A 13130-nucleotide genomic window follows, 5' to 3' on the forward strand; every position below is an offset into this window, starting at 1 on the left:
ATGTTAGAACATCTCTAATATGATCGGTTATGAACGTAATCCTTACACAAAATAGACTCAACATAGAGACAAAGGGAAGGCTTATAATAGACCAGATTTTAAAAACGCTCCTTTTTATTAGACAACCAATCACAGTCTTCAACACAACGTGTCATACCTAGTAACAGATTAAGCCCCGCCCCCTCTCTAAGATAATAGTTGTTGTATTTTCTGTGCTCAGAGTTGATCTGAGGTCCTGAATCACTCTTAAGATAAGATTCCTAGTTAGTAATGTTTAAGCTATATTAGGAGCTCTCTCAGATCAATCTTTGACTATATGTTCATAAGTGAGATTTTCAGTTCATAATTTGTTTTGCCTTTTGATGTACATTAATGTATGTACATTAATATATATAAAGTGACACGTACAGCGCAAAAGGTGGTGCAAGATGATGACCATCAGCTTACTGAACACTTTCCATTTATAGCTGGATTCATTATTTCTATCAACACGAACACAACATGCAACGGTTAAGATGTTTAATGCTCTCACAAACCGCCTTTCACTAAACAGTACAGCAGTAATAATGGCTGTTAAAGATCAGAAACGCAATAAATTATTAAATCTGCTCATGTAAAAATCCCCTGAGGGGATATCTCATACCTCCGTGTACACACGAGGACCAAAATCTGTCCAAATGAGAGACACAACCAGTTATTTAAAACTTTTATTTTTTTTTTCTTGTAATTGACAGGTTAGGAAACAATGGCTGAAGAAAATAAATAAATATTAATGATTGTTCCTCAATTGTAATTCTGTAAATAAAAGATCTAAAAAATAATTTAAATCCTAAACACATGTGCCAGTGAACCTTCATAAAAGCTTCATAAATAACAATAAAAATAAAAATCAGGAAATCAATAACTTAATTAATTGTCAAAAAAAGATTAGAAAAAGTAGATTAAGAGATAATAATAATAATAATAATAATAATAATAATAATAATAATAATAATAATAATAATAATAATAATAATCTTAACCTCAATATTCAAAGCATGATATAGACAATGAAATACAAATAAATTTTTAAAATGCTTTCCATTCTATTTGCTCATTACATTTTCCATTCGAATCACCCTAAACTTATCTGGAAATGTAAAATCTAACTACAGCCTGACCATGTTGGACAATATTCATCAGTCATTTTTTCTGTCCTTCTTCCCTAGCTAACATACCCATAGATGGATGCTCTGCACATCTGAGCTTAAATAACTTGAAAAACCCGCCTCAATTACCCCATCCTCCCCTGCCCTCCCATCTCCTCCCCTCCCCTATTTAACACCCCTCCTGACCCAAACCCTTCCCACTGATATGCCTTCACGTGTAGCCCAAATAAATTTCTATATACACATAACTGCTGCTGAATAGATCCCCATAGTGTGCAGTAAGCACAGACCAGCAACAACAAAAAAAAGCAAACAACAACAACAACAACAACAACAAGGCCTTGCTGTGCAGATGTTACACAATGATGTTGGTCCCTTTTTATGTGCAGTTTCAGTTCAAGGCCAGATGGAGCTTTGAAAGCTTTCTCTCCAGAAAGTTCTAAGCTCCCAAATATACACACACACGCGCACACACACGTACGTTAAACCCAGTGTGCGTGAAACCAGTGTGAGATTGCAGGAATAGTGTCGAGCCGGTTATTAGCTGTACAAGAATGTGCCTATAAACAGTTATTGGTCATATGCTGTATACTGACGAGGCTGTGAGTGTATATTATTAACCCAAGTCTTGTGCAGCGGGTTAGTGTTAATCTGTTAATATGTATATATCTGTTTCAGTGTTCTTTGTAGCAGGTATTTAAAATGAGCAGTTGGTCCCATAATTCATTTACAGTTGAGGAAATTTTTTTTTTCTCCAAACCAACTTCTTCAGTCTTCTTTTTTTTTTAAACCTACAATAGAAAAAAAAGGGTAAAGAAGAGAGAAATGTAAGAGTTAGATCGTTGGAAATGGCTTGAACCGAGGACACAGGAAACAAAATGTGTACTGGAGCATTTAGCAGTGATCTTACGCTTACCATACTTCCATGCAATTAACGTATTAAGCCAGTAAATGGGTGTATGATCAGATGTGTGTTCAGTGTTAGTGCCTCAGTGGGAAAGGCTTCTGGCAGGCATACAAATTTCCAACATGCACCATAGGAATTCTGGGCTGCACTTTATAATATATTAGCACTCACTAATGTGTTAAGTCAACTTTAAGTAAATCATATACATCAATCCCTACAGGATTTTGGCATTTTGCTATTGGAGAACTAAACACGGAATCAAGCAATCTCTGTGATATTTGGAGGAATTTGCGATTTTCCAAAACGAGCGCAGATTTTCTGCTAATTTGGGGTGAGATGCCTGGGGTGACATCATCACAGTGTACGTTCAGCCAAAGATCTCGTCCAATCGCATGCATCGCTCATGAGCGCAGCTCTCATAGAATGTAATTACACGCTTCTTCACTGGTAGGAGTTTCATTTAAGAATCCCGTGCTTGCGATTTCACACAAAAACCTTTTACTAAAACCTCCAAAATGCTGCATCACAAATTTTGAAGAAAAAAAAAAGAGAGAAACAATTAGAAAAAAAAACACTCCTGGAGGGACCGAAATATATATAAATATATATAAAATACATACATCTTTTTTAATGAATGAAAGCATGCTTTTTTTCCAACTACAAAACCCAGAATTCCTAAAGGGAAACGCTGCTCATCAATCAGCACAATGCTGTCACCTCAAGCCTCACGCAAGAGGTTTGAGAGATAGTGAATGAATTGTTCCAGCATTCTCTCATTTTTTCTCTCTCTGAACACAAACACACACTCACACACACACACACACACACACACACGCACACACGCACACACTTACACTTCAATTCATTCTCGCACTCAATGGACAAAACACCATACCCACTAGCACAAACTTTCCTGTCATCGAATACACACTGAATCCCCCACGTTCACAAAAAACTAAAACACCACCAGACTACATATGGGCCAAACAAAACACAGAGGAGACTGATCAAAAACAAAATCCACCCAAACACTAGGGCATTCAAAATGACTCAGAAAAGTACTTAATAGCTTTGAATGGCTTTGATTTGCTGCATTAATTTATTACATTTACAGGACGTTAGCTCGAAGTGTAGTGTCATTGATCAGTATTTACAAAACAAAAAGAGAAAGGCACAACGCACCAAACACACTCCATTTTCACCACAGTAACCCGCCATGCACTCTCAGCATGGAGGATAGAAGACAAGAGGGCCAAAAAAAAATAGAAAAGAAAAGAAAAGGAGAGAGAGAGAAAAAAAAACAATAACAAAATTGCTAACGGCAACCATCACAGGCAGGAATATATCGCCACAGCAACCAACACAGGCCAATCAACTTACAACAAACGCTGTGACAGGAAGGGGGAAGCTTTATTGGTTGCTATGGCCACCGTAGCCATAGCGACGTGGTCTCCGCACGAGTTATGATTGGCCAGGGCAGCCTTGAGTGGGGATGAGGTTTTTTGTTTGTTTGTTTGTTTGTTTGATTTCAGGAGAATGAGCGATGACACATCACAAAAACAAAACAAAAAAATAAATAAATGAAAAGTATAAATTAATCAACTGGTTATTGTCTTAGACTCTTCACTTTATAGCATTTCTTAATAGGCAATCTCTAAACACATTATTTTCAGTTCATAACACATTCTTCAAATATCTCGTTTAATCTGCTGGGAGAAACTGTTCCTCAGTGTAATACGTTTAGTTAGTAGTCATTCTAGTAATCATTGAAGGTTGGAGGCTGAGAGACAGTTACATTGTGAGCATGTTCAAGGTTTCACTCTGTCATTAACATACATTACGTCTAGGCCTAATAACTGCCTACATTGTTCTTTCCATCCCCTTTTCTCTCTCTCTCTTTCTCTCTCTCTCTCACTCTCTCACCTGGCCATGTTAGTATGGGCGGTTGGCATCTTTGGGCCTTTTCAGCTGCACTTTCAGTCTTTTCATGCCAATCTGAAATCCATTCATGGCCTGGATGGCAGTCTGAGCGCTGGCGGGGTTGTCGAAGCTTACAAAGCCTGAAAAAACAAACAAACGAAACAAACGCAGCAAAAAAGCATGAGGTAGAGAATGAAATCCTACACAATCTCTCTCAAACAATCAGGAGATCCATTAGGTCTGCACCACCCAACTGTTATGAACTGTTTGTTATTCCTTCTAAAGATACACTCCCTCTCACACACACACACACACACTGTCACTCTCTCACATTCTCTCTCTCATTCTCTCTCTCTCTCAACCCACCGAAGCATTTGCTCTGATTGGTTGCACGGTCGACAAAAACCTTGGCTGAGATGACGTTGCCGAACGGCAGAAACATTTGCAGCATCTCAGAGTCAGTGAACTCCTGTGGCAGGTGATAGATGAAAATATTACATCCCTCTGGACCTGAAGGAGAAGAATATACAGCAACAACAACAACAAAGAAAAACGATTATTACTGAAATGATTCTAAACATTTTCTGGAAATCTACAATCGTGATATGAGGATGAGAGGAAAGAACGAGAGTGTTAAGTAGATGTTTGTGGTGTCGGTGATTAATGAAAGAGGAAGTGATCGTTACCTTCTCGCTGCTGCAGCTGCTGAGGCTGTTGGGTTTGCTGAGCAACTAGCGTGGGCTGATGGGGGAAAGGCTGACCGACTAAACCATAAGCTGCAGGATATGTGGCTGTGGACAGGTTCATGGCAGGAAACATTCCATTTAAACGATAGATTATTGTACGGCAAAAAAAAGAACACAAACGTGCTGGCTTTCAAATTCCCAACAATATTAATTTATATCTTATTAGCAAATCTAAAAACATTAGACAAAGCTCAGAAATGCTGTCTGATCTACAAAGAATGCCTTTAATTATCGTTTACATCAAACATGGAGAAAATACCAAAAAAATGCAGGCGTGTGTACAAAGCCGTGATGCCTTACCAGTGTAATGCTGCATTCCAGTGTACGCTTGCTGTAGAGGATCCAAAGCAGGACTCTGAGCTGCAAGACGCCAAAGGAGAAAAGAAAGAAGAAGAGATAGATAAGAAGAGATGTAAGGATTTCTAACACGGGAAACACCAAGTGTAATAGAAATCTGATTAGAAATCTGCTCGAGAAAGTGGGCGGAGCTTCACCTTGATACTGGTGGACGCCGTTGGTGTACAATGTTTCAGAGGCTGATTGGCCACTGGGTGGGGCAGGAACAGCTGAGTAACTATTGACTGCAATTGGTGGAGGGAGAGCAGACACTGGTGTGGCAGCGATCGTTGGAGGAGTGCTCGCACCTTTATCACAAAATCACACACATATTATATCGTGTTATCCTCATAAGGGTCATGATAGCACATAGAGCACCATAAGGTATTATTTTAAAGGAGGAATCAACATTCGGAGATGTTGAAGAAGAGTAGTCACCTGAAGATGGGGTGATTGATGCGATAGGTGTCGCTATGATACTGCTCGGGTTAAGAGCAGCCAACTGCTGCATCTGCACCGCGGCAACCGTTGCCACGGGAGACAGATAGGCAGACTGAGCTACCAAAGCCTGCTGCTGAACCAGCTAAAGTAAAAAAGGGAACGTTATTCTAATGATATGAGAAGGTGAAAGATTTTTATTACTGTAACCTTAAGATTTGAGTTAATGTCAAGGTTTAGTTGTTATCACTGGGTGTGAAGCATAAATGTGTGCAGACAAACATGTAAAAATAAACTAAAAATAAAATAAAAATAATGGCAATTAATGTCAGTGAGGCTCCTCTTTCTGTGAGTACAAAAATCTTAGTTTTGTGTAATGATTGTAAAAATATTTAATATTGTGTAATATTATGTTATTAATTAACATTAATATTATAAAAACTAATGAATACTCTCTCTTTTTGTAAGGACAATTGCACAGTAGTAGGTTCCTATACACAACCTGTATGTGTGTGTGTGTGTGTGTGTGTGTGTGTGTGTATTGTCAGGGTTAATACATTAGTAGGTTAGTACTCACAGCCTGTGTGTAAGCGTTGTAGGCCCCCAAGTGGAGGCTCATGGGGCTGATGACACCCAGCTGAGAGGCAACCTGCTGCATGCGCCTGATGCCTCGTTCCTTCTCCGTATCTGCAAACTTCACCACCAGACTGGAAGAGGCGCCCTGGAGGGAGAGAGAGAGAGAGAGAGAGAGAGAGAGAGAGAGAGAGAGAGAGAGAATGTTCTACTCAGAGAGGAAGTTGCATCAGTTTGTTTACTCTACATATAGGATAAACGAAAGGGAAATGCGATACTTATCTACTCTAACTATCAGTATTCTAGCTGTCAGTAATAACTTTATAGCTGCACTGCATCTGTATGGTTTCATTCATTGAATCTTATTTCTGCATTATTATGTTCTGTGGGCTATACGGATTGTGCTCAAAAGTGTGCATACCTTGGGAGAATTTGCAAGATGTGTACCATTTGTTACAGAAAACATGAGCGAGAAGGCAAAACACATTCATTTTATTTCTTATAGGACTCATTAAAGAAATAACAAAAAAGAAAATAAGGAAATATTCCCTGTTCAGACGTTTGTATACATTTAGTCCTTAATATGGTGTATTGTCCCCTTTAGCATCAATGATGGCATGCAGTCTTTTGTAATAATTATGCATGAGTTCCTTAATTCTCTCAGGTAGTATAACTGCTCATTCTTTTTTTTTCAAAATGCCTCCAGTTCCAGTAATTTTTTTGGTTGTCTTGAACAGGAGACTGTGACCTCCAGAACCTTTACTTTTTTTGCTGTACCATCAGAGAGTCAACCTTGCCTTGTGCTTTGGATCATTATCGTGTTGGAACATGCGAGAGCCTCCCATATGCAGCTTTGGTGCTCTAGAATGCAAAGTGTCTGCCAGTATTTCTGATAACATGCATTCATCTTTCCATCAATATTTCCTAACTTCCCTGTGCCACTGGAGTTCATACAGGTCCAAATCATAAGAAATCCACCACAGTGCTTTACAGTGGAGACGGTGTACTTTTCACCGTAGACCTTGTTGACTCCTCTACAAACATAGTGTTTATCGTTGTGACAATAAAGAATTCAGTTTTTCTTCATCGCTGTTTTGTTCCACATGACTCTGCTCCCTAAGCTGTGAGGCTTATGTAGTTTGTGTTCAAGTACCTCCTTATTCTGCTCCTTAAAACAACATAATTTTTTTCCAGAGCAGCCTGTATTTCTCTCCAAGGTGTTTGTGGGTTTTTCTTTGTGTTCCGAACAATTCTTCCAGCAGTTGTGGGTACTTTCTTGGTGGCTTAGCATCAACAGAACCTCTTATTTTCTACCTCTTTATAAGAGTTTAAACAGAACTGACTGGCATTTTCAAGTGTTAAGATATACTTTTATATCCTTTTCCTGCTTTATAAAGTTCCTCTACCTTATTATGCAGGTCCTTATGCAATACTTTTGTCTTCCCCAACGTGCAGTATCCAGCCAAATCAGTGCATCACTTCATGAGCTGAGAAACTCACTGACTACAGGTGTGAAAACTTCCCTTTAATAGCCATTTAAAGCTCTGTGTGTTGACCCATGTGTTTATAATGTGGCCAAACATACAACGATATATAAACTTTTGATCAGGGTTGTTTAGTTTATTTTAATCATCATTAGGTTTTAAAAAGAAGTCAAACAACTACACTAGCTATGTGATAATTATTGACTTCACATGACCACTATCATTAAAATAAATAAATAAAAATATTTTGCATTATAAGTCAGATTTTTCAAATAAATGGTAACGATTAATCATTTCTTTCTGGGTATGCAACTTTTGAGCACAACCGTATCAACAAAGCATTATGAGTAATATAAACGTAGAAAGAGAAAGTAAAATACTGTGTCCAGTGCAGTGTTATGACTGAGACCACTGTGATGGGGGTGAGACTGATACAATGCATTCGTTCTGTGGTGTCTAAAGGCCTGTTCTCACAATGGACCTCTTTAATATGTTGAGGTGGTGGTAGGTCTGGTTGTGGGCCTGAAGATACTGAACATACTGTTCTGTGCTTTTGTCACTGATTCAACAAACATAAAACATGAATCACTGAGAAGGTGTTTTTCAGGGGTTAAATTGTACATATAATATACCGTAGCTTCCTGTTTTGTCTCATTTCATTCCAGATAGTATGTTTTGCTTTTCTGTTTTATTGTTCCAGATAACAGACAAACATTGCTTGTGGTACATTTAGATGCTATATTTATAGCACTAAATAAAGTAGCTTTAATGAGCTTCTATGCACAGCAGTCTCTCTGTGCATGTGTGTGTGTGTGTGTGTGTGTGTGTGTGTGTGTGTGTGTGTGTGTGAGAGAGAGAGAGAGAGAGAGAGAGAGAGAGAGAGAGAGAGAGAGAGAGAGAGAGAGACTGACCGGCAGAGTGCGGCTTCCGTGAAGAGTGTTAATGGCCGCTTGAGCCTCTGCATTGCTCTGATATTTCACAAATGCACAACCTGCAAACAGAAAAAGACAAACATCTCTAATGACACAAAAAACTCACTGTCACACTGGAGCAGGAAGCTGAATGACATTCCAACAGCCACAGGTTGTAGCTAGATTTAAACCTAATCCCGGGTTACAAACATTATGTTATTACTGTATAACAGAAAGTGGCCTTATTCTTCTCTTGGATATGAGCTACAACACGGTGCATGTTCTCACTGTCAGCTAAACAAATGTGTCATTAGTTAATAGCGTGTTTGATGGAAACACATCAGTTATAAACATCACTATATCCTCTAAGGCCTTCCCTGCTGTCTGAGGTAATGCAGTGTACTCGAGTAGAAGCAGCCTGGGGTACTGGACAGAGGGACATCCAAGTGGGCTTATTAGAATATTAGGTCATGACCTACATCTGAGGTGCATTTAATTTGATTTGATCTGATTTATTTGTTTAATTATTTAAATATTTTTACTTCTCTTTATTGGATGATGAGGATATCATTGAGAAAAGGCCAACCCTGTGAGGATCCTGAGGCATGTAGAGATGTATGTATGTATGTATGTATGGGTGGATGGTTGAATGAATGGGTGAATGGATGGGTGGTAGGCTGGATGGATGGAGGGATGGATAGGTGAGTGAATGGATGGATACAAGGATGGGTGGTTACACGGATGGGTGGATGGATGGATGGATAGATGGGTGGGTGGATACAAGGATGGATGGATACACGGATGGGTGGATACACAGATGGGTGGATAGGTGGGTGGATGGATGGAGGGTACCTCTCAAGATTTCTTCCTCTTCCATCTAAGGGATTTTTTCCTCACCAAACTCACACCTCAGTTTACTGAGTTTCTTACGTTCTGTTAAGCTGCTTTGAGACAATGTCCATCGTTAAAAATGCACATTGTGTTTTAGGTGGTTCACCTTTACTGGCTCCGTCTGGACCTCTGAGCACGGTGCACTCCTCTATACTGCCGAAAGGCTCGAACATCTTTCTCACATCGGTGTCTGACTGCTGCTTCCCCAACATTCCCACAAACAGCTTCCTGTCTGGAGGCACAGAAATACAAGACTTATTAATATTAATATCATGACAGATGTTTTCCTGTTTTTTCAAGTGACTTTATGCGCCCGTGTAGGTCCCATAGATTCACAGAAATAACGTATGACGTGTATGTAGCACTTTAGTAAAGTCTCACATTCAGTCACTCGAGTTTAGCTTTAAAATGCGGTGCTAGATTTGGCCACTAGGGGGCAGAATGTACCTTTGACTGTTAAAGTGTTTGTGTGCACGTGGAAACATAGTCCATGATTGTGTTGGGTAAGAGGAAACAACTAGATTTTCCATTATGTCACGACTACAGCAACACTTATTACAGATTGTTCAGGGAATCGGAGTCTTGTTATCTCATTTAAAGAGGATTTTATTTTTCACTGAAGTTGTTTATCCAGCATCTTAATAACATTTTAATTAAACATTCAGGTAAATGCAGTGATTGAATTTTGTTTGTGTGTGTATGTATGTATGTGTGAGTGTGATGTTTGTATGTGATGTTTGTGTTTGTGTGTGTGTGTATATGTATGTATGTATGTATGTGTGAGTGTGATGTTTGTGTGTGTGATGTTTGTGTGTGTGTGTGTGTGTGTATATGTATGTATGTGTGTGTGTGTGTGTCTTATGTTTGTGTATGTGTGAGTGTGATGTTTGTGTGTGTGTATGTATGTGTGTGCGTGTGTGTGTCTTATGTTTGTGTATGTGTGTGTGATGTTTGTGTGTGTGATGTTTTGATAGTTATGACCCTGTTGGGACATTTATCTGAATCTCCAGGGGAAAACTCCAGCTTTGATTCATTTAATAAAATTGTCTAAAAGTATGTTGCAGTATCTTGGGACCTGCTTCTCTTACTAGTTTTTTTTTTTTATAAATGAATTCAAACAAACAGGAGGAGAGCCACAAGAAGAAGAGTTAAAGAAGATGAAAAGATTAGTCAAGAGCAATAGAGACAAAAAGAGAATAAAGAAAAGAATTAAAGGACGAATGAGACAAGAGGAGAATAATGTAGAAGAGACGATGAGACAAGAAGAAAGGAAGGAGAGGAGGAGGAGGCCATGTGAAGAAGAGAGGAGGAGATGGAGAAATAGGAAAAAGGATAAGAGAAGAAGAATAATTATCTTCATTTATAATTTTATTCATGGAACATCCTCACAAGCATAGTAAGACAAATTGTGTGTGTGTATGTGAGAGAGAGAGAGAGAGAGAGAGAGAGAGAGAGAGAGAGAGAGAGAGAGAATGTGTGTGTATGAGAGAAAGATAGAGAGGATGAGTGTGTGTGTGAGAGAGAGAGAGAAAATGTGTGTGTGTGTGTGTGTGTGTGTGTGTGTGTGTGTGTGTGTGTGTGTGTGTGTGTTTCACCTCCACGGCCCTCACTGTCTGCAGGTTTCACCTGAATGGGTCGGTTCATCTGGAATAAACACACAAAATTCACGTCATAATCCTCATTCCAAATCTCATTTCATAAGTGTGTGTGTGTGTGTGTGTGTGTGTGTGTGTGTGTGTGTGTGTGTGTGTGTGTGTGTGTGTGTGTTTCTGTCACATTTCTTACACATTTTTTCATATTGAATTCCACATTATTGTGCTCCAATCATCTTTGTACCATCTACATCTCTCTTTCTCCCACACACCTGATCAGATGTCACCGTTGCTCTCACACTCTCTCTCGCTCTCACACACTCTCTCTCTCACACACACTTACTTTCTCCCTCCCTCCTCTCTCTCCCTCTTTCTCTCTCTCTCTCTCTCCCTCTCACACACACTTTCTCCCTCCCTCCTCTCTATCTATCTCTCTCTCTCTCTCTCGTTCTCTCTATTTCTATCTCTCTCTGTCTCTCTGATGCCTGCATTGCTGTGAGATTTAGGAGCGATGGGATTAAGCGTACTTGCCCACTAATCTGGTTTAGAGCCCTTCAGCAGATTTAAATGCTGAGAGATTTAGAGAGAGGAGGAAAAGAGTGATGAGAGAGACAGAAAAATTAAGGAAAGAGACAGAGAGAAGAAAAAGAAGAAGACAAATAAGCGATAAATTCATAAAATATCCAGGATTTCAAATCATCCCATTTTATCCCAAAACCGCTTCCGTGTACAGCTTCTGTGTGTCTGAAAGGTTTCCGCTCTTTATTTCATTCAAGTTGAATGTCAACCACACAGGAGTTCACAGGTTTAACACAAAATAGGTTTTACATTAGTGACAGGAAAGATAGAGGAGAGAAAGAAGGGGGGGGTGGAAGGAGTGAAGAAAAGTGTTAAAGAGAAATAAAGGAGACAAAAAAAGAATGAATGAAGTGGGGGAAAAGAGAAGAATAAAAAATAAGTGAAAAGACAAGAGAAAGAGGAGACAAAAAGAGGAGGAAGATAGTAAGAGAGGAGAAGAAAAGAAGGGAAGAGAGGAAACGTCTTAATTATGTAGCAGATGAACCTTGGATCTATTTTTGAACCAGTCACTTGATCGCTGAACCACAAACTGCACTGATCACTCACACACACACACACACACACACACACACACACACACACACACACACACACACACACACACATATTCATCACTGCTCTACTGTCTCGTGTCACTGTTGTAATTACAGCTGCCATCTCCAGTGTTTAACAGACACAGCTGTACATGTGTATCCATTCTCCTGAGAGAAATCAGCCCCTCTCTCTCTCTCTCTCTCTCTCTCTCTGTCTTTCTCTCTCTCTCTTTGTCTCTCTCTCTCTCTCTCTGTCTGTCTCTCTCGCTCTCTCTCCCCCCCTCTCTCTGTCTCTCTCTCTCTCTGTCTGTCTCTCTCTCTCTCTCTCTCATACATCATATCACCTCATAACACTTGAGATCAGCACTGTAGCTTAAAATAAACAATCATCTTTATTTCTGTTCTTCTCTATACATATACATTCTCAGTACTGCTGTATAAACAGTCCACACAAAAAAGCAAGATAGATGGATAAATAAATAAATAAATAAATATATAAAATTAGATTAGATTCGATTAAAACAAACAAATAAATAAGCAAACAAACAAATAAACAAACAAATAAATAAATATTAATTCAATGAACACCTTTGGCTGCTTTTTTTTTTTTACATTTTTGTTTTGTTTTGAATTGATACAAGATGAAAATCTGTACCTCTGAAATCACACAGTCTCCAGCGATACATGTCACATATAACAGCAATTTCATAATGGTCCTACAGCCGAAAGCCTGCGTTCTGCTTTGTAATACGAGATATATACAATATGGAGGTTTGTAAATATTTCATGGGTGAAACTGTATTTCATGATGGGCTTTACGATGTATTTTATTTATTCAGTATACTGTAAACGTATATGATCAGGGTGAACTTGATCACAGTAACATGGGTCTATAAATGTTATTGATCAGCAGCTCAGAGTTTGGAAATCTTGATCATGTGTCTCTTTGTAACTCTGGAAACATGTCATTCAGTAAAAATCAGCTTTAACTGCATAAAATCCAGTAAACGTATCTGAGGCTGGGGTTTGTTCAATAATTTAGCAAAAATGTAATGAATAAAGAATCGGATGA

The 13130-nt window shown here is 38.9% G+C and overlaps 1 protein-coding gene across 4 annotated transcripts in view; it reads right to left on the reverse strand.

Annotated features, from left to right (window-relative positions):
• Window positions 1–1835: 1835 nt before the first annotated feature.
• celf3a (cugbp, Elav-like family member 3a) overlaps window positions 1836–13130 on the reverse strand; it is a 23379-nt gene continuing 12084 nt past the window's right edge. For 2 of the 4 annotated variants that reach the window (XM_027143903.2, XM_027143900.2), the window contains exons 5-15: window positions 10950–10998; window positions 9461–9586; window positions 8464–8543; window positions 6073–6216; window positions 5496–5640; window positions 5216–5365; window positions 5022–5081; window positions 4662–4766; window positions 4342–4485; window positions 3979–4115; window positions 1836–1939 (exon numbers count right to left, since the gene is read on the reverse strand). In XM_027143903.2, coding sequence (XP_026999704.1) covers window positions 3988–4115; window positions 4342–4485; window positions 4662–4766; window positions 5022–5081; window positions 5216–5365; window positions 5496–5640; window positions 6073–6216; window positions 8464–8543; window positions 9461–9586; window positions 10950–10998 — 1131 coding nt within the window. In that variant the 3' untranslated portion in view covers window positions 1836–1939; window positions 3979–3987. Of the gene's footprint in view, window positions 1940–3433; window positions 3537–3978; window positions 4116–4341; window positions 4486–4661; window positions 4767–5021; window positions 5082–5215; window positions 5366–5495; window positions 5641–6072; window positions 6217–8463; window positions 8544–9460; window positions 9587–10949; window positions 10999–13130 lie in introns of those variants that run through there. The other 2 variants (XR_007143425.1, XM_027143901.2) reach the window with 2 other exon arrangements.

Source organism: Tachysurus fulvidraco, chromosome 7 (genome assembly GCF_022655615.1).
Source record: "Tachysurus fulvidraco isolate hzauxx_2018 chromosome 7, HZAU_PFXX_2.0, whole genome shotgun sequence".
NCBI classification, from domain to species: Eukaryota; Metazoa; Chordata; class Actinopteri; order Siluriformes; family Bagridae; genus Tachysurus; species Tachysurus fulvidraco.